Here is a 24,429-nt window from a genome sequence, read left to right on the forward strand (position 1 = left end):
CGTGACGCTGGATCAGTAAGCAGGAGCGTAACCGGCACATAAGCCAAGGGGTCATCAACAGCTGGGCAATGCAGGTACAGGAACGTGAGACTAAAGCAGAAACAGGATGCAAGCCGGAGTCGGTACACAATCGGACAGCAAGGTACAGGAGCATGAGACAAGAGCAGAGTCAAACACAGGCCAAGTTCACAGTTAGGCGAGCAGAAGTTCAGAGGAGGGTTGAGATCAAGCTGGGTAAAACACGGGTACTGTAGGTAGGAAGAAGATCAGGGCACAGACAAACAGGAACAAGCTGAAAGACCACTCAGCAATGTGTTCATGTCATTGCTTGGTTGAAATAGGCTGTTTGGCGCCAGTGCGTGCACGTGCGTGCGCTCGCGCATGCGCAAATGCATGTCTCTTCTTGGGCATATGCTAGTGTACCCACGCATGTGCGCCAATGCGCGCTAGTTACCTGGATTTCTCTTACACCAGCTCTTGAAGAGCAACGCAACAAAGGATTGAGATCCCAAGAAATAGGAAGGTCAAGTATCGCTCTTTATTATATCCTCAGATTGAATCGGAAGGTGATCCAATGTGAGACCACCGCGTATACCCAGAAACAAAACCAATAATTAAATACCACCATTGAAAATGTTCACCTTCCTGGTGCATATATAATACTATTTACAGTGCATGATAAATAACCTCAGACCGTGTGGTAAGGCAGAAAATGATGGTGAATAATGGTGCCCTACTCGTTTCGTCATTGGACTTCATCAGGTGGTTAGGACAAGTATAACCACCTGACATCCACAGGCCGTTTATAAACATCCTGGAATTCAAAAGGAGAAAGCAAGGTCACGGCTGCAGCCACCATGTACTTGTTACCGTTTTGATGGCTATCAAGTAAAAGGGACCTGGGTGGCTGCGGAGCACTCCCCCTCTGTGCCTCCTATAGGCTCGCCTGCTCCCTTGGGGACTACAGTAAATGTTGTCTGGATGATGAGCAGGAGGATCTCTCAGAACATCCACTCCCTCACCTGCATTGCGATCGCTGAACCTTCAAAGCGATCAGCTGTGAGCGCTTCCAGGTTCAGAACAGTCCGCATCCCAGCTGAAAATCCCGGTAAACACTTGATCAGTCTTGTTCTCATTGTTCTCAGTCAAGAAGTTGTTCGAGAAGTTAGGGATCTAGGAGATCCCAGATGTCTCCATGAAGAGAACCTGCCAGCTGCCCAATGCTGTAAGGGGGGCTTTTGACAGCAATGGAATTATTAAAAAAATATAAAAAAGTGTTAAAACTTGTAAAGTAAAACATTTTAAATTAATAAAAAAAAAGCAACCCTATCACCCCATTTATTTTTATTTTTTAAATAACATATATTTAATGTTTTTTTTTTTCATATTTATATTTTTTGTTCACATGGGTAGCACTATAGCACAATGGCATAGCATGGGTGGGGCCACAGGGGCAGTTGCCCTGGGCACATTATTCTTAAGAGTGCAAAATTAGTAAGGATTTGGGGTGAGAAGAGGGTGGAGGTCTGTGCCCGCTCCTGTTGTGGTCCGCCAGTGGTGCACTACCTCCTCTCTCTCTCTTAGGCTGTGTGGGCGGGTCAGGCTGGGCGGTTCTAGATCGCAGTGGGCGGAGTTGAGGGGAGCGAGCGGCGCGTTTCCGCTCAGTGTGTAGCAGTGCACTGCGTGGAGCAGCTGAGGATGTCCCCGGGTGCTGGGAATCCATGCTATGCCACTGCTATAGTGCTGCTTTTGTAATTGTATTATTTTATATATTATTATATGTATATTTTATAAATATAAATAGTATATATATATATATATATATATATATATATATATATATATATATATAGTATTATTTTATATTGTATTATATGTATATTTTATAAATATAAATATATTGTATATATATATATATATATATAGTATTATTTTATATTGTATTATATGTATATTTTATAAATATTATATATATATATATATATATATATATATATATATAATATTATTTTATATTGTATTATATGTATATGTTATAAATATAAATATATTGTGTATATATATATATATATATATATATAGTATTATTTTATATTGTATTATATGTATATTTTATAAATATTATATATATATATATATATATATATATATATATATATAGTATTATTTTATATTGTATTATATGTATATTTTATAAATATAAATATAATATATATATATATATATATATATATATATATATTATTTTATGTATATTTAATACATATTTTAGATTATTTATATTTTATTCTATATATATTTAATATATATTTATTATTATTTTCTCTTATGCTGGTTGATAAATGATCGATTTCTTATACAATCGATCTCTTCCGATAACTCATGCGATCGATATCTGCCACCCCCTGGGACCTATGCTCTAAGGACCCCGTTCACAATAGGTCATTTGGAATCACAGGCAGGATCACCGTTTTTTTCTTTTTTTTTTTTTCGCGATTCCAAATCGCGCGGCAGTCGCGGCAAAACGTGCGACGTGTGCGTTCGGATGCCATTCATTCCTAATGGCACCCCAAACGCAGTGCAATTTTGCTGCGATTTTTACTCAACACAATGGCGACAAAACACAAAGACTCATCGCCCCCTCAAAAAAAAAAAATAAAGGTGCATGAGTTTCTTTTGTGCGACCAAAACGCGCATAGGCTATCCCATTCACTAGGCAAAGTGTGAGAACGCCCGCGCACTCGGTGGCACCTGTAGGCGCGAAACCAAGCCTTACCCTGTGGCGCCTTTTTCTCCTACAGGAATTTAGGAGCAGAAAAACACGGTAACAATGCGTTTTTGCGTGCACGTTCATGTGCATTTATTTGAGTCGATGAGCGTTCACGCTCCTGCTGTGAATGCATTCTATTGGCCGGAATGTTCATTTATTCTGGCCAATAGAAAGTATAAATGCGCAAATGGGCGCTCACTCATTGATGTGACTGGGGGTCTTTGGAGCGCTTTCAACCGTTTTTTTAAAAGTGTTCAAAAGCTCTTCTCCTGATGCGACTTTGGCGGGTCGCCTGAACCTGGCCCGCTTCCCCGCCGGTGTCGTCTCCTCTGCTCTCGGGGGAAGAGATCCTATTTGATGGGAGCATCACGGCGGATTGCGCTCGCCGTCTTGGCGGCTCCTCTGATTAGTAGTTTGTATTCGGCTAAATCCGGCAGGATTGCGCGAATTGTGAGCACTTAATTCTCTGTCTGGATGTGGAAGTGATTAAAAGATTTACCCGGCCGGAGGAGAAGAGATCTCAACAAGACTTTAATCAGATCCCGGCTGCTGACTGGCGGCGCCTCTGTGTGCGCGGCGTTCCGGAAAAACTGCGATTTGCGTCTTAGCTTTTTATCTTGATTGGCTTTCGCTGTATTTCTTTTGCATAAGTAAGAAGTTTAGAGTTGGAGTGATATCCTTTATTGGCTTATGTAAAGTGCACCTGTCTTCAGATATATATAGTATCTCACAAAAATCCTCACATTTCTGGAAATCTTTTCTTCTCTCTTTTCATGTGAGAACACTGGAGAAATGACACTTGTCTACAATGTAAAGTAGTGAGTGTACAGCTTGTATAACAGTGTAAATTTCCTGTCCCCTCAAAATAACTCAACACACAGCCATTAATGTCTAAACCGCTGGCAACAAAAGTGAGTACACCCCCTAACTGAAAATGTCCAAAATTGGGTCCCAATTAGAGATTTTCCCTTCCCCGGTGTCATGTGACTCGTTAGTGTTACAAGGTCCCAGGTGTGAATGGATAGCAGGTGTGTTAAATTTGGTGTTATCGCTCTCACTCTCTCATACTGGTCACTGGAAGTTCAACATGGCACCTCATGGCAAAGAACTCTCTGAGGATCTGAAAAAAAGAATTGTTTCTCTACATAAAGATGGCCTAGGCTATAAGAAGATTGCCAAGACCCTGAAACTGAGCTGCAGCACGGTGGCCAAGACCATACAGCGGTATAACAGGACAGGTTCCACTCAGAACAGGCCTCGTCGTGGTCCACCAAAGAAGTTGAGGTCACGTGCTCAGCATCATATCCAGAGGTTGTCTTTGGGAAATAGACGTATGAGTGCTGCCAGCATTGCTGCAGAGGTTGTAGGGGTGGGGGGGGGTCAGCCTGTCAGGGCTCAGACCATACCCCGCACACTGCATCAAATTGGTCTGCATGGCTGTCGTCCCAGAAGGAAGCCTCTTCTAAAGATGATGCACAAGAAAGACTGCAAACTGTTTGCTGAAGACAAGCAGACTAAGGACATGGATTACTGGAACCATGTCCTGTGGTCTGATGAGACCGAGATAAACGTATTTGGTGTCAGATGGTGACAAGCGTGTGTGGGGGCAACCAGGTGAGGAGGACAAAGACAAGTGTGTCTTGTCTACAGTCAGGCATGGTGGTGGGAGTGTCATGGTCTGGGGCTGCATGAGTGCTGCCAGCACTGGGGGGCTACAGATCATTGAGGGAACCATGAATGCCAACATGTACTGTGACATACTGAAGCAGAGCATGATCCCCTCCCTTCAGAGACTGAGCCGCAGGGCAGTATTCCAACACGATAACCACCCCAAACACACCTCCAAGACGATCACTGCCTTGCTAAAGAAGCTGAGGGTAAAGGTGATGGACTGGCCAAGCATGTCTCCAGACCTAAACCCCACTGATCATCTGTGAGACATCCTCAAACGGAAGGTGGAGGAGCGCAAGGTCTCCGACATCCACCAGCTCCGTGATGTCGTCATGGAGGAGGGGAAGAGGACTCCAGTGGTGACCTGTGAAGCTCTGGTGACCTCCATGCCCAGGCCATGCTGGAAAATAATGGTGGCCACACAAAATATTGACACTTTGGGCCCAATTTGGACTTTTTCACTTAGGGGTGTACTGACTTTTGCTGCCAGCGGTTTAGACATTAATGGCTGTGTATTGATTTATTTTGAGGGGACGGCAAATTTACACTGTTAGGCCGCGTACACACGCGCGGACTGTTCGCCCAACCTTGTTCGGCAAACAGTTTGTCAAACAGTCCGCTCAAAATTTGCATGAGCGGACTTGCCCACACACGAGCGGACTGTTTGACGAACAAGGTTGGGCAAACAGTTCGCTCAACTTTTGAAATGAACGGACTCGCCCACGTAAGGAGGAGGCAAATCCGCCCACTTCGAGCGCGTGTACAGGTAGGCGGGGCCCGCGAAGGATACGTCGCGGGCTCCGCCGCCTGGAATGGGCTTAAAGGGGAACCCCAACGCCGAAAAAAATCGGCGTGGGGGTTCCCCCAAGTCCACACCAGACCCTTGTCCGAGCACGCTACCCGGCCGGCCAGGAAAGGGGGGCGAGCGAGCGCGCCCCCCCTCCTGAGCTGTACCAGGCCGCGTGCCCTCAACATGGGGGGGTGCCTTGGGGAAGGGGGGGGCCGCGCGGCCCCCCCACCCCAAAGCACCTTGTCCCCATGTTGATGAGGACAAGGGCCTCTTCCCGACAACCCTGGCCGTTGGTTGTCGGGGTCTGCGGGCGGGGGGCTTATCGGAATCCGGGAGCCCCCTTTAAGAAGGGGGCCCCCGGATACCGGCCCCCCACCCTATGTGAATGAGTATGGGGTACAATGTACCCCTACCCATTCACCTGTGAAATAAAGTACAAATAAAAACACAACACAGGGGAAAAAAATATTTTATTGCACAGCCGGGGGTCTTCCGTCTTCGGGGGTCTTCTCGCCGGACTCCTCCGCTATGTGTGTGTAGCTCTTTTGCCAGCGGAGGAGTCCGGCTTTCTTCCTCCCCGCCGCCGGCCTCTTCTCCCGACTTCGGGGGTCTTGTCCCCCTCTTCGGTTCTTCTGCCGGGCCACCGCGCCTGGTCCGGTGGCCCGGTCTTCTGTCGCCGTCTTCCGTTCTTCTGTCGCCGCCTTCGGTTCTTCTGCCGGGCCACCGCGCCTGGTCCGGTGGCCCGGTCTTCTGTCGCCGTCTTCCGTTCTTCTGTCGCCGCCTTCGGTTCTTCTGCCGGGCCACCGCGCCTTCTTGTAGCTCTTTTACAGGCGGTGGCCCGGTCTTCTGTCGCCGTCGCCGCCTTCCGTTCGTGTTCTTCTTCTTCTTGTTCTTCTTCCAGGAGATGTTGACACGTCGCTCCCTCCGGCCGGAATGCCAGAGCCGCCCTGCGTTGCCACTTATATAGTGACAATGGGGCGGGGTCACATGGTATATGTCACATGGGTTGGTCACATGGGTTGATGTCACATTGTGACATCAACCCATGTGACCAACCCATGTGACATATACCATGTGACCCCGCCCCATTGTCACTATATAAGTGGCAACGCAGGGCGGCTCTGGCATTCCGGCCGGAGGGAGCGACGTGTCAACATCTCCTGGAAGAAGAACAAGAAGAAGAAGAACACGAACGGAAGGCGGCGACGGCGACAGAAGACCGGGCCACCGCCTGTAAAAGAGCTACAAGAAGGCGCGGTGGCCCGGCAGAAGAACCGAAGGCGGCGACAGAAGAACGGAAGACGGCGACAGAAGACCGGGCCACCGGACCAGGCGCGGTGGCCCGGCAGAAGAACCGAAGAGGGGGACAAGACCCCCGAAGTCGGGAGAAGAGGCCGGCGGCGGGGAGGAAGAAAGCCGGACTCCTCCGCTGGCAAAAGAGCTACACACACATAGCGGAGGAGTCCGGCGAGAAGACCCCCGAAGACGGAAGACCCCCGGCTGTGCAATAAAATATTTTTTTCCCCTGTGTTGTGTTTTTATTTGTACTTTATTTCACAGGTGAATGGGTAGGGGTACATTGTACCCCATACTCATTCACATAGGGTGGGGGGCCGGTATCCGGGGGCCCCCTTCTTAAAGGGGGCTCCCGGATTCCGATAAGCCCCCCGCCCGCAGACCCCGACAACCAACGGCCAGGGTTGTCGGGAAGAGGCCCTTGTCCTCATCAACATGGGGACAAGGTGCTTTGGGGTGGGGGGGCCGCGCGGCCCCCCCCTTCCCCAAGGCACCCCCCCATGTTGAGGGCACGCGGCCTGGTACGGCTCAGGAGGGGGGGCGCGCTCGCTCGCCCCCCTTTCCTGGCCGGCCGGGTAGCGTGCTCGGACAAGGGTCTGGTGTGGACTTGGGGGAACCCCCACGCCGATTTTTTTCGGCGTTGGGGTTTCCCTTTAAGCCCATTCCAGGCGGCGGAGCCCGCGACGTATCCTTCGCGGGCCCCGCCTACCTGTACACGCGCTCGAAGTGGGTGGACTTTCCGAGCGGGAACAGTCCGCTCATTTCGAAAGTACAGCGGACAGGCCCACACACGGGCGGACTGTTCGCTCAAACACAGTTTCAGCGGACAGTTTTTCGGAATTTCCAAAAGACTGTCCGTCCAACTGTCCGCTGAAACTGTCCGCTGAAAAGCCCACACACGAGCGGACTGTCCGCCCAAACACTGTTCAGCGGACAAGGTTGGGCGAACAGTCCGCCCGTGTGTACGCGGCCTAATACAAGCTGTACACTTACTATCAGTGGTGGTGCATCCATTAGGGGCTGCCCCCTATCTCCAGCCACCCCCTCTGTGTACTATGGATAGAGTCATGCATTGCATGACTCTATCCATGGCCACTGAAGCCACCCTCATTCAGGCATCCAGCCACTTTTTGGGTGCCGGGCGGCGGGGGCATATTAATATTTTCTTTGCTAACGCCAAACTGCCTCCCAGCCAATCAGGAAGCCCGGATGTAATACCGGGCACCTGATTGGCTGAAGGTAGAGGCAATCCCATTGGCCGCTGTACAGAACAGGAAGAAGAGATTCACAGAGGAATCCTGCATCCATCGCTACGCTACATCTCCCACAGCTCACCGCCTTACCTGTTACCTGACCCACCACCATGGGCAGACAGCGGGCAGGTGGGGGTGGGGGGGGGGGCGGTACAGTGGCTTTATATTATGGGGACAAAGGCTGCAATTGATGGAGCACAGTTGGCTGCATTTGTGGGGCATAGTGGCTGCATATTATGGGCACAGAGGCTGCATATGATGGGCACAGTTGGCTACATATGATGGGCACCATGGTTGCATATGATGGGCACAGTTGGTTGCATATCACGGGCAAGGTTGGCTGCATATGATGGACACAGTTGGTTGCATATGATGGACACAGTTGGCTACATATGATGGGCACTGTTGGTTGCATATCATGGGCAAGGTTGGCTGCATATGATGGACACAGTTGGTTGCATATTATGGGCAAGGTTGGTTGCATATGATGGGCACAGTGGCTGCAATTGATGTTTTTGTTTCAGTATTTTGCAGAATTTTTCAGTTTGTTTGCGCCCCCCCCCCCCCCCCCCCCTCAAAAAAAAAAAATTTGAGCAACAGCCGCCACTGCTTACTATTTTACAGTGTAGCAAAGTGTCATTTCTTCAGTGTTGTCACATGAAAAGATAGAAGAAAATATTTACAAAAATGTGAGGGGTGTACTTACTTTTGTGAAATACTTTATTTTATGCTGAACAGATCCTTTTCTAAACCTTCTCCAATGTAAATAGCTGAAGTTTAATCTGCTTTAATCATGCCTTCTTCAAAGTTACAATGTACAGTCTGATCATTGCAGGAGGGGAGACTGAGGAAATGCTTCCTCCTTCTACAAAGTTACAATCTACAGTCTGATCACTGGGGGAGGGGAGACTGTGGAAATTCTTCCTCCTCCTTCTACAAAGTTACAATGTACAGTCTGATCAGGATCTCCTCCGGCGCGATGCGGTGGGACGCCCCATCACTCTCTCCTGTGTACACGCCGCGCTCCTCCATCTCTTAGTAGATGAGCTGACCTTTAAATCTGCGGCGCCTCATCGGAGGAGACGGTGTCATTGTACACGCAATGTCCTGTCTGTCGCCGTATTAGTAGGGGCCTCTCCATCTGTACGCCGCCGCCTGAAAGGGCAAACGATTGGTGTGATGTATGGGCCAGCGTCTGGGAGGCAGATGGCTCATTCTAGAGGATGGATAGCGGTCGGTTACCTCCATCCATCCTTTTTGGTGACGGGTTCTCAGTTGAGCGCCCCCCCCCCCCCCCCCAGACTAACGAGAGAGCAAAAATCACAGGGACAAAGAGAAGGAGTTATTAAGTCCGGAATGAGAATAATGGTGTTTGTATATTCTCAGTAGAGTCTTTAATAGCCATGGGGAGGTGTGTTTGTTCCACGGCTCCTGGTAACCACTTGTACTGGGCTACCTATCACTGACCGCACTCTACAGCATGGTCTCGCAGCCTGTTTTCAGTGGCGGCACCCTTTTAAAGTAGGCAAAATCTGAAGGCCCCAGTCTAACAAATAAATGTTATTTATCAATGGGAAAACTGAGCCTGAGACAAGGCACACAAGAGTCCCCTCTTCATGTCAGAATCTCTCATCACATCAAAGTCCCCCATTACATTAGAGTTCCCCATCTTGTCAGAGGCCCTCATCACAGAGTACCCCATGTTGTCAGAAGCCTCCATTGCATCAAAGTCCCCCCTTCACATCAAAGGTCCCCCATCACATCAGAGGTCCCACCGTCACATCAAAGGTCCCCATCACATCAGAGGTCCCACGTCACATCAAAGGTCCCCCATCACATCAACATCCCCCCATCACATCAAAGGTCCCCATCACATCAGAGGTCCCACCGTCACATCAAAGGTCCCCATCACATCAGAGGTCCCCCATACCATCAGAGTTCCCCCTTCACATCAGAGGTCCCCCATCACATCAACATCCCCAAATCACATCAGAGGTTCCCCATCACATCAACATCCCCCCATCACATCAGAGGTCCTCCATCACATCAAAGTCCCCCCATCACATCAGAGGTCCTCCAATGTCACCAGAGGCCCCCCCATCACATCAATGTTCCCCATCACATCAAAGGTCTCCATTACATCAGAGGTCCTTCATCACAATAAAGTCCTCCATCTCATCAGAGGCCCTCCCCATTTCATAAGAGGTCCCTTCCATCTCATAGGAGGCCCCCCCAATCTCATCCGAGGTTCCCCCATCACATCAGTTGTCCCCCATGACATCAGAGGTCCCTATCACATCAGAGGTCCTCCATCACATCAAAGTCCCCCATCTCAATAGAGGTCCTCCTATCACATCAAAGGTCTGCCATAATATAAAAGTCCCCCATTTCAATAGAGGTCCTCCTATCACATCAAAGGTCTGCCATAATATCAAAGTCCCCATCTCATCAGAGGTCCTCCATCACATCAGAGGTCCTCCATCACATCAGAGGTCCTCCATCACATCAGAGCTCCTCCCATCACATCAGAGGTCCTCCCATCATATCAAAGTCTTTCATCTCATCAGAGGTCCCCCCATGATATCAAAGTTCCCCCCATCGTGCCATCAGAGTCCTCCATTCACATCAGACATCCCCCCAACACATCAGAGGTCCTCCATCACATCAAAGTCCCCCCATCACATCAGAGGTCCTCCATCACATCAAAGTCCCCCCATCACATCAGAGGTCCTCCAATGTCATCAGAGGCCCCCCCATCACATCAATGTTCCCCATCACATCAAAGGTCTCCATTACATCAGAGGTCCTTCATCACAATAAAGTCCTCCATCTCATCAGAGGCCCTCCCCATTTCATAAGAGGTCCCTTCCATCTCATAGGAGGCCCCCCCAATCTCATCCGAGGTTCCCCCATCACATCAGTTGTCCCCCATGACATCAGAGGTCCCTATCACATCAGAGGTCCTCCATCACATCAAAGTCCCCCATCTTAATAGAGGTCCTCCTATCACATCAAAGGTCTGCCATAATATAAAAGTCCCCCATTTCAATAGAGGTCCTCCTATCACATCAAAGGTCTGCCATAATATAAAAGTCCCCCATTTCAATAGAGGTCCTCCTATCACATCAAAGGTCTGCCATAATATCAAAGTCCCCATCTCATCAGAGGTCCTCCATCACATCAGAGGTCCTCCATCACATCAGAGGTCCTCCATCACATCAGAGCTCCTCCCATCACATCAGAGGTCCTCCCATCACATCAAAGTCTTTCATCTCATCAGAGGTCCCCCCAAGATATCAAAGTTCCCCCCATCGTGCCATCAGAGTCCTCCATTCACATCAGACATCCCCCCAACACATCAGAGCTCCTCCATCACATCAAAGTTCCCCATCTCGTCAGAGGTCCCCCCATCACATCAGAGGTCTCCCCATAACATCAGAGGTCCCCCCATCACATCAGAGGTCTCCCCATAACATCAGAGGTCTCCCCATCACATCAAAGGTCCTACCATTACATCAAAGGTCCCTTCATCACATCAGAGGTTCCCCCATGCCATCAGAGTCCCCCGTTCACAGCAGAGCTTCCCCCATCTTATCAGAGTTCCCCCATTCACATCAGAGGTCCTCATCACATCAGAGGTCCTCCCATCATATCAGAGTCCTCCCCATCACATCAGAGATTCCCCCATCACATCAAAGTCCACCATCTCATTAGAGGTCCCCCATTCACATTAGAGGTCCCTCGCATCACATCAAAGGTCGCCCCATTACATCAAAAGTCCTTCCATTACTTCAAAGGTCCCCTATCACATCAGAGGTTCCTCCATCTCATCAGAGGTCCCTCCATTACATCAGAGGTCCCCCGTCTCATCAGAGGTCCCCCGTCACATCAGAGCTCCTCCCATCACATCAAAGTCTTTCATCTCATCAAAGGTCCCCCCATCACATCAGAGATTCCTTTATGCCATCAGAGTCCTCCATTCTCATCAGAGGCCCCCCCATCACATCAGAGGCCCCCCATCACATCAGAGGTCTCCCCATCACATCAAAGGTCCCCCCATCACATCAGAGGTTCCCCCATCTTATCAGAGTTCCCCCATCTTATCAGAGTTCCCCCATTAACATCAGAGGTCCTCATCACATCAGAGGTACTCCCATCATATCAGAGTCCTCCCCCTCACATCAGAGATTCTCCCATCACATCAAGTCCACCATCTCATTAGAGGTTCCCCATTCACATTAGAGGTCCCTTGCATCACATCAAAGGTCGCCCCATTACAGCAGAAGTCCTTCCATTACTTCAAAGGTCCCCCCATCACATCAGAGGTCCCTCCATTACATCAGAGGTACCCATCACATCAGAGGTCCCCCATCACAGCAGAGACCTCCCATCACATCAGAGGTCCTCCCATTACATCAAAGTCTCTCCATCACATCAGAGATTCCTTCATGCCATCAGAGTCCTGCATTCACATCAGAGGTCCCCCCCCCAACACATCAGAGGCCCTCCATCACATCAGAGGCCCTCCATCACATCAAAGTTCCCCATCTCATCAGAGGTCCCCCCATCACATCAAAGGTCCCCCCATTACATCAGAGGTCCTTCCATTACATAAAAGGTCCCTCCATCACATCAGAGGTTCCCCCGTTCACATCAGAGTTCCCCCGTTCACATCAGAGTTCCCCCGTTCACATCAGAGTTCCCCCGTTCACATCAGAGGTTCCCCATCACATCAGAGGTTCCCCATCACATCAGAGGTTCCCCATCACATCAGAGGTCCTCCCATCATATCAGGGTCCTCCCTTCATATTAGAGATCTCCCCATCACATCAGAGATCCCCTTATCACATCAAAGTCCCCCATATCCTTAGAGGTCCCTCATTCACATTAGAGGTCCCTCCATCACATCAAAGCCCCCCCCCCATCACATCAAAGCCCCCCCCCATCACATCAAAGGTCCCCCTATCACAACAAAGGTCCCCCATCACATCAAAGGTCCCCCCATCATATCAAAGGTCCCCCCATCACATCAGAGGCCCTCCATCACATCAGAGGTCCTCCATCACAGCAGAGATACCTCCCATTACATCAGAGGTCCTTCCCAAAGGTCCCCCCATCACATCAGAGGTTCCCCCCATGCCATCAGAGTCCCCCGTTCACACCAGAGGTCCCCCCATCACATCAAAGGCCCTTCATCACATCAGAGGTACTCATCACATCAGAGGTCCCCCATCATAGCAGAGACCTCCCATCACATCAGAGGTCCTCCCATTACATCAAAGTCCCCCATCTCATTAGAGGTCCCCCATTCACATTAGAGGTCCTTCCATCACATCAGAGTCCCCAACCCCTCCCCCCCCTTCACATCAGAGGTCCTCCATCCCATCAAAGTTCCCCATCTCATTAGAGGTCCCCCCATCACATCAAACATCCCCCCCATCCCATCAAAGGTCCTCCCATCACATCAAAGGTCCTCCCATCACATCAAAGGTCCCCCCATCACAACAGAGGTTCCTTCATGCCATCAGAGTCCCCGCTTCACATCAGAGGTCCACCATTCACATTAGAGCCCCCCCATCACATCAGAGGTCCCCCATCACATCAGACGTCCCCCCCATTACATCAGAGGTCCCATAACATCAGAGATCCCCATCACATCAAAGCCCTCACATCACATCAGAGGTCCCCCCATCACATCAGACGCCCTCCCCCCCATCACATCAGAGGTCCCCATCACATCAGAGGTCCTCCCATCACATCAGATGTCCTTCATCAAATCAGAGGTCCTTCATCACATCATAGTTCCCCCATCCCATCAGAGGTCTTTCCATCACATCAGAGTCCCCTCATCTCATCAGAGACTCCCCATTACATCTGAGTCCCCTATGACATCAGAATAACTCTATGAAAGGGTCTCTCCATCACATCAAAGATCCACCATTGTATTAGAGAGCCCCCATTACATCATAGTCCCCCCATCACATCAGGAGTCCCCCCATGCCATTAGAGTCCCCTCTTCACATCAGAGGTTCCCCCATCACATCAGAGGTCCTCGATCAGAGCCGCCCCGTCTTATCAGAGGTCCCATTACATCAAAGTCCCCCCTTCACATCAAAGGTCCCCTATCCCATCAGATGTTCCCCCATGCCATTAGAGTCCCCCATCACATCAGAGGTCCCCTATCTCATCAGAGACTCCCCATCACATCCAAGTCCCCTATGACATCAGAGTACCCCCATGACATGGTCTCCTCATCATATCAGAGTCTTCTTATCACATCAGAGTCGTCCCATAATATCAGATTCCCCCATTATACCAAAGTCTCCTCTTCACATGAAAGGTCCCCCCCCCCATCACAGCAGAGGTCCCCCATCATATCAGAGTCCCCTATGACTTCAGAAAAGCTCCATGATTGAGTCTTTCTCCACAACATTAGAAGTTCCCTTATCAAATCAGATTCCTCTATCCATCTCTGATCCAGGGGAAACTTGGTCTCATGCTTGCAGCACCCCAAGGTGTCATAGTTGTGAGATACTCCTAGGACTAAAGTCTGTGGAAGGTTATATTGTTTCTCGCAATCAATGCACGTCAACCAGACAGGTCTGACTGATGGAAAAGGAATACAATCTATGAGGATAAGATGTTATCTCAGGAGTTGCTGAACGGGGAGGCTGAGTGATTGCAAAGAAATACCATAGAGTGAGTATCTGTAAATCTAGTATTGTACTATAATGGTGGAAATAGGATACAGCAAGCATGTCAATGTATGATTATGTAGGGGCAGGCGGGATGTTCACTGAAAATGTGGACTGAAAATAAGTTAGTGTACCATTAAGCACTCAATACGCTCTGTCTTCAACGCATATGTCACTGTACGTCTTTTCCTATTGGTGCTCTTTGCTGAATATGACCACCATTATGGTGAATAATGCATATTGGTCTGCTTGTTATGGGGCCCATTGAAGAAGCTTGGACTGTTCTGGGGTTCTGGAGTCAGTGTAATGTGATATTCAATGATAACGTCTTCTGTCCATCTTTTTCCAGCTACACAGAGATGGATGAGCATATAATCCAACACTGCTTCTGCTACACGTCCACAGTCCTCACCAGCACCCTGGCCTTCCAGAAGGAGCAGAAACTAAAGTGCGAATGCCAGGTAACCCCATTATTCCTATTGGACACCAACCTACCAACCAGCCATCGCCATATATCTGTCCTCCACCCATCTCTTCTACCTAAATCCCTCTGTTCACCACTTATCTCTTCTACCTGAATCCCTCTGTCCTCCACCCATCTCTTCTACCTGAATCCCTCTGTCCTCCACCCGTCTCTTCTACCTGAATCCCTCTGTTCACCACTTATCTCTTCTACCTGAATCCCTCTGTCCTCCACCCGTCTCTTCTACCTGAATCCCTCTGTTCTCCATCCATCTCTTATACCTGAATCCCTTTGTCCTCCACCCATCTCTTATACCTGAATCTCTCTGTCCTCCATCCATCTCTTATACTTGAATCCCTCTGTCCTTCACCCGTCTCTTCTACCTGAATCCCTCTGTTCTCCATCCATCTCTTATACCTGAATCCCTCTGTCCTCTATTCATTTCTGATACCTGAATCCCTTTGTCCTCCACCCATCTCTTACACCTGAACCCCTTTGTCCTCCACCCATCTCTTACACCTGAATCCCTTTGTCCTCCACCCATCTCATATACCTAAATCTCTCTGTCCTCCACCCATCTTTTATACCTGAATCCCTCTGTCCTCCACCAATCCCTTATACCCAAATCTCTCTGTCCTCCATCCATCTCTTATACCCAAATCTCTCTGTCCTCCATCCATCTCTTATACCTGAATCCCTCTGTCCTTCATCCATCTCTTATACCTGAATCCCTCGGTCCTCCACCCATCTCTTATATTTGAATCCCTCTGTCCTCCATCTTTTATACCTGAATCCCTCTGTCCTCCACCAATCCCTTATACCCAAATCTCTCTGTCCTCCATCCATCTCTTATACCCAAATCTCTCTGTCCTCCATCCATCTCTTATACCTGAATCCCTCTGTCCCCCACCCATCTCTTATACCTGAATCCCTCTGTCCTCCATCTCTTATACCTGAATCCCTCTATCCTCCATGCATCTCTTATACCTGAATCCCTCTATCATTCACCCATTTCTTATACCTTAATCCTTCTGTCCTCTACCCATCTCTTATACCTGAATCCCTCTGTCCTCCACCCATCTCTTATACCTGAATCCCTCTGTCCTCCACTTGTCTCTTATACATGAATCCTTCTGTCGTCCACTTGTCTTTTATACCTGAATCCATCTGTCCTCCATCTGTCTATTATACATGAATCTCTCTGTCCTCCATCTGTCTCTTATATCCAAAGACCTATGTCCACCGCCAATCTCTCACACCTAAATCCCTCTGTCCTACCTGAATCCATATATCCTCTACCCATCTGTTACACCCAAATTTCTCTGTCTTCAGTCCATCACTGACACTAGTAACTTTGTTCTCCACCCATGTATTACATGTATTGCACTCATATACCACTGTGGTCCACCCATCTCTTAAACCCAAATCCCTCTGTCCCCCACACATCCCCTTTCCTGAACCCCTATGTCGTCTACAGATCTTTTACACTCTTTTACATTTCCTCTGTTTTCAGCCATCTCTTCCACCAATTTCTTACATCTGAATGCCCCTGTCCTCCACCTTTCTCTTCCACTCATCTTTTACACATAAATCCCTCTATCTTCCTCCAATGTCTTTCACCCGAATCCCTTTGTCCTCTACTTATCCTTTTCACCCATATCTTGCTGTCCTTCACCCATCTTTTACACCCAAATCTGTCTTCCATTCATCTCCTATACCCAAATCCCTGTGACCTCCACCCATCTCCATCGTTTTTGATTTCTTGGTATTCCCTATATTGCTGGTGGCCACTGTTGCAGGCTTCTGATGCAGATGTCATTTATATCTGAGTTATCGTTGGTTTGTCTTTTTGTTTAATTTGTTCTTCAGTGATAAATTCATAACCAATAGTATAGTAGATTCATCTCTCCAAATGAGACCTTTTCCCATCTCGGAACAGTAAGCCCTTGTACACACGGTCTGACATACCGACGGAAAATGTCCGATCGGACAGTATTGTTGGATAATCCGACTGTGTGTGGGCTCCATCGGACTGTTTCCGTCTGAATATCCGACCGAAAAAGTTTTAGAGCTGGACTATAAAATTTTCCGACAACATGATCCGTGTCCGATCGTTTGTAGAGACTTTGTCCGATCGTTTGTAGAGAATTCCGATCAGACAAAGTGCCACGCATGCTCAGTTCAAATTCCTAGACCAAAGCTATTGGCTGCTAGCCTGAACGTAGTCCCATCGTAACAAAATAACGCCATCACGTTCAGAACGATGACATTTTCCGACAACTTTGTCCGACCGTGTGTATGCAACACCAGTTTCGGACAAAATCTGTTGGACAAAATCCAACGGATTTGGTTGTCGGAATGTCCGACCGTGTGTACAAGGGCTAAGAGCTATACAGAGAGGCAGATGCATCCAAACTGGAGGAAAGAAAACAAGCATATAAGTGGAGATGTGGCCCTCAAGACAGAATTGTTGAGTTTTCCGCAACAATGAAAAGTTTCTCGCAATGGGCAAGAACTCCAATTTTCTGCAGCCCCATAGAGATGCCGTGCAATTTTATCCTACAGGAAGGCTGATGGCCACTTTACGGGTTGTGGAACTCTCACAGAGAATTCTGGAGAAATTAAGTTGTAAATCTTTAATGTAATTGGCTGTTTATCTTAGTTAATCCAACTGAATTCTGGGGTCCGAATGGAATTTTTCATGGTCACGGTTTTCCCAGGGCAGCTTTGTCTTTCCTTCTTTAGACCAAAAGGTGTCCGGGATGATCAGCTGAGCACGATGGACATTTGTCTTTTTTCCAGCCTTGGTGGCCACCACAAATCCTTTTCACCCATATCTTGCTGTCCTTCACCTGTCCTACACCTAAATCCCTCTATATTCCTCCCATGTCTTCCACCCGAATCCCTTTGTCCTCTACTTATCCTTTTCACCCATATCTTGCTGTCCTTCACCCATCTTTTACACCCAAACCTGTCTTCCATTCATCTCTAAGTGGAGATGTGGCCCTCAAGACAGAATTGTTGAGTTTTCTGCGACATGAAAAGTTTCTTGCAATGGGCAAGAACCCCGATTTTGTGCTTTTTTTCTGCAGCCCCATAGAGATGCCGTGTGATTTTATCCTACAGGAAGGCTGATGGCCACTTTACGGGTTGTGGAACTCTCACAGAGAATTCTGGAGAAATTAAGTTGTAAATCTTTAATGTAATTGGCTGTTTATCTTAGTTAATCCAACTGAATTCTGGGGTCCGAATGGAATTTTTCATGGTCACGGTTTTCCCAGGGCAGCTTTGTCTTTCCTTCTTTAGACCAAAAGGTGTCCGGGATGATCAGCTGAGCACGATGGACATTTGTCTTTTTTCCAGCCTTGGTGGTCACCACAAATCCTTTTCACCCATATCTTGCTGTCCTTCACCCATCTTTTACACCCAAACCTGTCTTCCATTCATCTCCTATACCCAAATCCCTGTGACCTCCACCCATCACTATAGTTTTTGATTTCTTGGTATTCCCTATATTGCTGGTGGCCACTGTTGCAGGTTTCTGATGCAGATGTCATTTATATCTGAGTTATCATTGGTTTGTCTTTTTTTCTATCTGTTCTTCGGTGATAAATTCATAACCACTACTAGTATAGTAGATTAATCTCTTCAAATGAGACCTTTTCCCATCTCAGAACAGTAAGAGCTATACAGAGGGGCAGATGCATCCGAACTGGAGGAAAGAAACCAAGCATATAAGTGGAGATGTGGCCCTCAAGACAGAATTGTTGAGTTTTCTGCGACATGAAATGTTTCTTGCAATGGGCAAGAACCCCGATTTTGTGCTTTTTTTTTCTGCAGCCCCATAGAGATGCCGTGTGATTTTATCCTACAGGAAGCCTGATGGCCACTTTACGGGTTGTGGAACTCTCACAGAGTATTCTGGAGAAATTAAGTTGTAAATCTTTAATGTAATTGGCTGTTTATCTTAGTTAATCCAACTGAATTCTGGGGTCCGAATGGAATTTTTCATGGTCACGGTTTTCCCAGGGCAGCTTTGTCTTTCCTTCTTTAGACCAAAAGGTGTCCGGGATGATCAGCTGAGCACGATGGACATTTGTCTTTTTTCCAGCCTTGGTGGCCACCACAAATCCTTTTCACCCATATCTTGCTGTCCTTCACCCACGTTTTACACCCAAACCTGTCTTCCATTCATCTCCTATACCCAAATCCCTGTGACCCCCACCCATCTCCATCGTTTTTGATTTCTTGGTATTCCCTATATTGCTGGTGGCCACTGTTGCAGGCTTCTGATGCAGATGTCATTTATATGTGAGTTATCGTTGGTTTGTCTTTTTTTTTATTTGTTCTTCGGTGATAAATTCATAACCACTACTAGTATAGTAGATTAATCTCCTCAAATGAGACCTTTTCCCATCTCAGAACAGTAAGAGCTATACAGAGGGGCAGATGCATCCGAACTGGAGGAAAGAAACCAAGCATATAAGTGGAGATGTGGCCCTCAAGACAGAATTGTTGAGTTTTCTGTGACATGAAAAGTTTCTTGCAATCTTTAATGAAATTGGCTGTTTATCTTAGTTAATCCAACTGAATTCTGGGGTCCGAATGGAATTTTTCATGGTCACGGTTTTCCGAGGGCAGCTTTGTCTTTCCTTCTTTAGACCAAAAGGTGTCCGGGATGATCAGCTGAGCACGATGGACATTTGTCTTTTTTCCAGCCTTGGTGGCCACCACAAATCCTTTTCACCCATATCTTGCTGTCCTTCACCTGTCCTACACCTAAATCCCTCTATATTCCTCCCATGTCTTCCACCCGAATCCCTTTGTCCTCTACTTATCCTTTTCACCCATATCTTGCTGTCCTTCACCCATCTTTTACACCCAAACCTGTCTTCCATTCATCTCCTATTCCCAAATCCCTGTGACCTCCACCTATCTCCATAGTTTTTGATTTCTTGGTATTCCCTATATTGCTGGTGGCCACTGTTGCAGGCTTCTGATGCAGATGTCATTTATATGTGAGTTATCGTTGGTTTGTCTTTTTTTTTTTATCTGTTCTTCGGTGATAAATTCATAACCACTACTAGTATAGTAGATTCATCTCTTCAAATGAGACCTTTTCCCATCTCAGAACAGTAAGAGCTATACAGAGGGGCAGATGCATCCGAACTGGAGGAAATAAAACAAGCATATAAGTGGAGATGTGGCCCTCAAGACAGAATTGTTGAGTTTTCCGCGGCATGCGTGGCACTTTGTCCGTCGGAGTAGGCTACACATGATCGGAGTATGTCCGATCGGTGCATTTTGTCGGAAAATTTTACCGGCAAGTTGGAAAAGTTGGTCCGTCAGATATTCCGACGGAAACAGTCTGATGGAGACCACACACAGTCGGAATATCCCAGAAAACGGTCCGATAGGACACATTCCGTCGGAATCTCCGACTGTGTGTACAAGGGCTCACAGAGAATTCTGGAGAAATTAAGTTGTAACTCTTTAATGTAATTGGCTGTTTATCTTAGTTAATCCAACTGAATTATGGGGTCCGAATGGAATTTTTCATGGTCACGGTTTTTCCAGGGCAGCTTTGTCTTTCCTTCTTTAGACCAAAAGGTGTCCGGGATGATCAGCTGAGCACGATGGACATTTGTCTTTTTTCCAGCCTCGGTGGCCACCACAAATGGAAATTTGGCCCGAGCTGAGCATTGGCAGGTCATTAGCTTGTGGAGGAAGAGAGAGAGAGAGAGAGAGAGTCAGTCGTTCACACAGCTGCTGATCCCCTGATAAATGGCACTCATTTTCATGTAATTAACCCAGATCTTAATATGCAGAGCCCTGCTTCAGAACATCGATCTTTTCATAAACATCTCAAGGGCAGAAGAGGGGTGCCAGGTTCGGCTATTAGTAGTTCAAAGCATCGGGCAACTGCTACAGATGGTTTAGGCTTGCCTCCGCATACTTTTCTGCAAATAACACTACGAAGCAAAGTTTGGGTGACTATGTAAACCACAAGCTAATGAACGTATGGGCAACATTAACACTAGGGCCCCCTTTGCTGGCCATTGGGCTCCACCTTACTGCTCCACCAGAGGGCTCAAGGATGCCTCACTATGCATGCGTCACGATGTGATGTCACATGACCGTGTGCAGGGGATAGTGAAAGAAGCAAGGATGGAATTCGGGTCAGCCAGGGCTCTTCCTGTAGCAGGCCTCCACAACAGCTTTGTCCCCATTTCCTACACCGGCCTATTAATAAATTTTCACATAAAATTTTACCAATTGCTTATACTACCTTAAATGGGACAAGATTTATTGAATTTGCTAGTGGTACTAAAGACAGTGGAACTGTAATACCTTTTTATGGGGTTGGAGGTGTTTGGTGCAGGGTGTTAATATGCAATGATAAGGTAAGTATCTAGTCATAATTTTAGGGATTAGGTAATGTTAGGGTAAGGTTTGAAGTAACTTGTGGCCAAGCTTTGGTCAGGACAATTTTTCATATTCTTAAAAGCAGTAGATTACCGTATATTTTAAATCAACCCTCACTCACCTCTGTAGCTGATTGTACTGTGGAATTAATTCATCCTTAAGGATCACAATTGAGACTCCAAAGTAAGTTTCTAACAACTTAGAAATTCTTGTTGTGCATTTCAATTGGAGGACTGGCAGGTTTACCCCAGGGGGGAACCCTTGAACTAATTTTCAGGCCTTAGGGAACCCCAGCTAATACCACTTCATTATGGTCCCCAACATTGGTGTTCATTCGATACATTGTCCCCCTAACAGTGGTGGTCATAATGCCACCGTTAAACAGAAATAACATTATTGTAAAGTGTAAAAGTGCATTGACCCCAGAACTATGCAGGCACATTCATATGGGTGGTCAATCTGCCACATCTCAAGGATCCCGCAGCAAACCTTTCGAGCAGTCCTAGGGTTCCACAGAACTCAGGTTGAGAATGACTACCAGAGGAAATAACAGGGTAGCTGCTGGGGATTCTGAGTTTATTTTAAGAACTTTGAGGGTTAATTGCCCTACGGTGTATGCAGGAGGTGACTATTGCACTGATCGATGCTGAGATGGGTGGTCAATCTGCCACATCTCAAGGAACCCCTAGCAACCTTTGGAGGAACCCTAGTGTACCACAAAACCCTGGTTGAAAATGGCTACCATAGAAAATAAGAGGGTAGCTGCTGGGGATTCTGAGTTTATTTTGAGAACTTTTATGATGAATTGCCCAACAAGTATATGTAGGAGGTGAGTACTGCACCGGTCATTGCTCAGATAGGAGGTCAATCTGCCACACCTCAAGGAACCCCTAGCAACCTTTGGAGGAACCCTAGGGTCCCACAAAACCCTGGTTGAGAATGGCTACCATAGAAAATAAGAGGATAGGTACTGGGGATTTATTTTGAGAACTTTGAGGATGAATTGCACCACAGTGTATGTAGAAGGTAAGTATTGCTTTGAGTTAAATCCCAAACGTTTTCACTATTTTGAAATTTACTTTCTCAATACTTTTCACGCAAAACTTTTCCTGATACTCCTATTGCATACAAAATGGCTGATCAGTTGATATCATTCCATACAAAGGACTGAGCTCTGTTTTGGATTTAGGCCCGTTCACACCTAAGCGTCATGTTTTTAGCGCTTTTTTGATAGTTCTTAGAGCGGCACCATTCATTTGAATGAGGCCTATTCAAGTGAATGGTGCATCTCTAAAAATGGTGCATCCTGCATATTAACACAGCGGCAAGCCTGCCAGTGCGTCTCAAGTGGCTCTTCTCTGGAATAAGCGGTGGGATTAATTAGACAATGCAGGGAATGGAGCCGGGGGGGGGGGGGTCTGTGTTAGGGGAGAGTGATGTGGGACGGTAATTGGGGGAGCTATGGAATGGGTCAAGGTTTACTCACAGGCAGAGAGACCCAGATAATTACAAAACAGACACTGGTGGAGATAACGATCAAGAAGACAGATGGCGATGACAGGAATAACGATGGAAGATTGGAGCTCTTAATAGACACTTTGGTTTGTTTTCTAGTTTACAAGAGCAAAAGGGACCCGTTTATTATTGATCTGGAGGGTAGATTGGTGTTCTGGGAATTTAATTGGAGGGAGATGGGCACTGGAAGCTATTGGGGCAGAGCTCCTGTTGTCAACTCCAACATTGAACCTTTCTGTCACCCCAACATTAACCCTCCTTATAACCCCAATATCATCCTTTCCGGTAACACCAACTCTGACCATCCCTGTAACCCCAACACTAACCCTTCCTGTAACCCCAATACTAACCTTTCCTGTTACCCCAACATTAACCCTTCCTGTAACCCCAATACTAACCTTCCCTGTTACCCAAACACTAACCCTTCCTGTAACCCCAATACTAACCTTTCCTGTAACCACAACACTGACCTTTCCTGTAACCCTAATATTAAACCCCCAATACTAACCTTTCCTGTAACCCCAACACTGACCCTCCCTTTAACCCCAATACTAACCTTTCCTGTTACCCCCAACACTAACCCTTCCTGTAACCCCAATACTAACCTTTCCTGTAACCACAACACTGACCCTTCCTGTAACACCAACACTAACCCTTCCTGTAACCCCAATACTAACCTTTCCTGTTACCCCAACACTAACCCTTCCTGTAACCCCAATACTAACCTTTCCTGTTACCCCAACACTAACCCTTCCTGTAACCCCAATGATAACCTTTCCTGTTACCCCAACACTAACCCTTCCTGTAACCCCAATACTAACCTTTCCTGTTACCCCAATACTAACCCTTCCTGTAACCCCAATACTAATCTTTCCTGTTACCCCAACACTAACCCTTCCTGTAACCACAATACTAACCTTTCCTGTAACACCAACACTAACCCTCCCTGTAACACCAACACTAACCCTTCCTGTAACCCTAATACTAACCTTTCCTGTTACCCCAACACTAACCCTTCCTGTAACCCCAATACTAACCTTTCCTGTAACCACAACACTGACCTTTCCTGTAACCCTAATATTAAACCCCCAATACTAACCTTTCCTGTAACCCCAACACTGACCCTCCCTTTAACCCCAATACTAACCTTTCCTGTAACCACAACACTGACCCTTCCTGTAACACCAACACTAACTCTTCCTGTAACCCTAATACTAACCTTTCCTGTTACCCCAACACTAACCCTTCCTGTTACCCCAACACTAACCCTTCCTGTAACCCCAATGCTAACCTTTCCTGTTACCCCAATGCTAACCCTTCCTGTAACCCCAATACTAACCTTTCCTGTTACCCCAACACTGACCTTCCCTGTAACCCTAATATTAAACCCCCAATACTAACCTTTCCTGTAACAACAACTCTGACCATCCCTGTAACCACAACACTGACCTTTCCTCTAACCCCCAACACTGATCCTCACTGTAACACCAATACTGATACTCCCTGTAACCCCAACTATAACCCTTATGCCGCGTACACACGATCGGGTT

At 47.3% G+C, this 24,429-nt stretch overlaps 1 protein-coding gene across 3 annotated transcripts in view; it reads left to right on the forward strand.

Moving 5' to 3' along the window:
* PDE2A (phosphodiesterase 2A) overlaps nt 1–24,429 on the forward strand; it is a 910,752-nt gene that overhangs the window by 783,319 nt on the left and 103,004 nt on the right. For all 3 annotated transcript variants that reach the window (XM_077451150.1, XM_077451151.1, XM_077451152.1), the window contains one exon: nt 14,825–14,936. In XM_077451150.1, the coding sequence (XP_077307276.1) occupies nt 14,825–14,936 (112 nt within the window). The remainder of the gene's footprint in view (nt 1–14,824; nt 14,937–24,429) is intronic.

Source organism: Lithobates pipiens, unplaced genomic scaffold (assembly GCF_037356315.1).
Source record: "Lithobates pipiens isolate NorthernLeopardFrog02 unplaced genomic scaffold, aLitPip1_a1.2 Scaffold_23, whole genome shotgun sequence".
Lineage (NCBI taxonomy): Eukaryota > Metazoa > Chordata > Amphibia > Anura > Ranidae > Lithobates > Lithobates pipiens.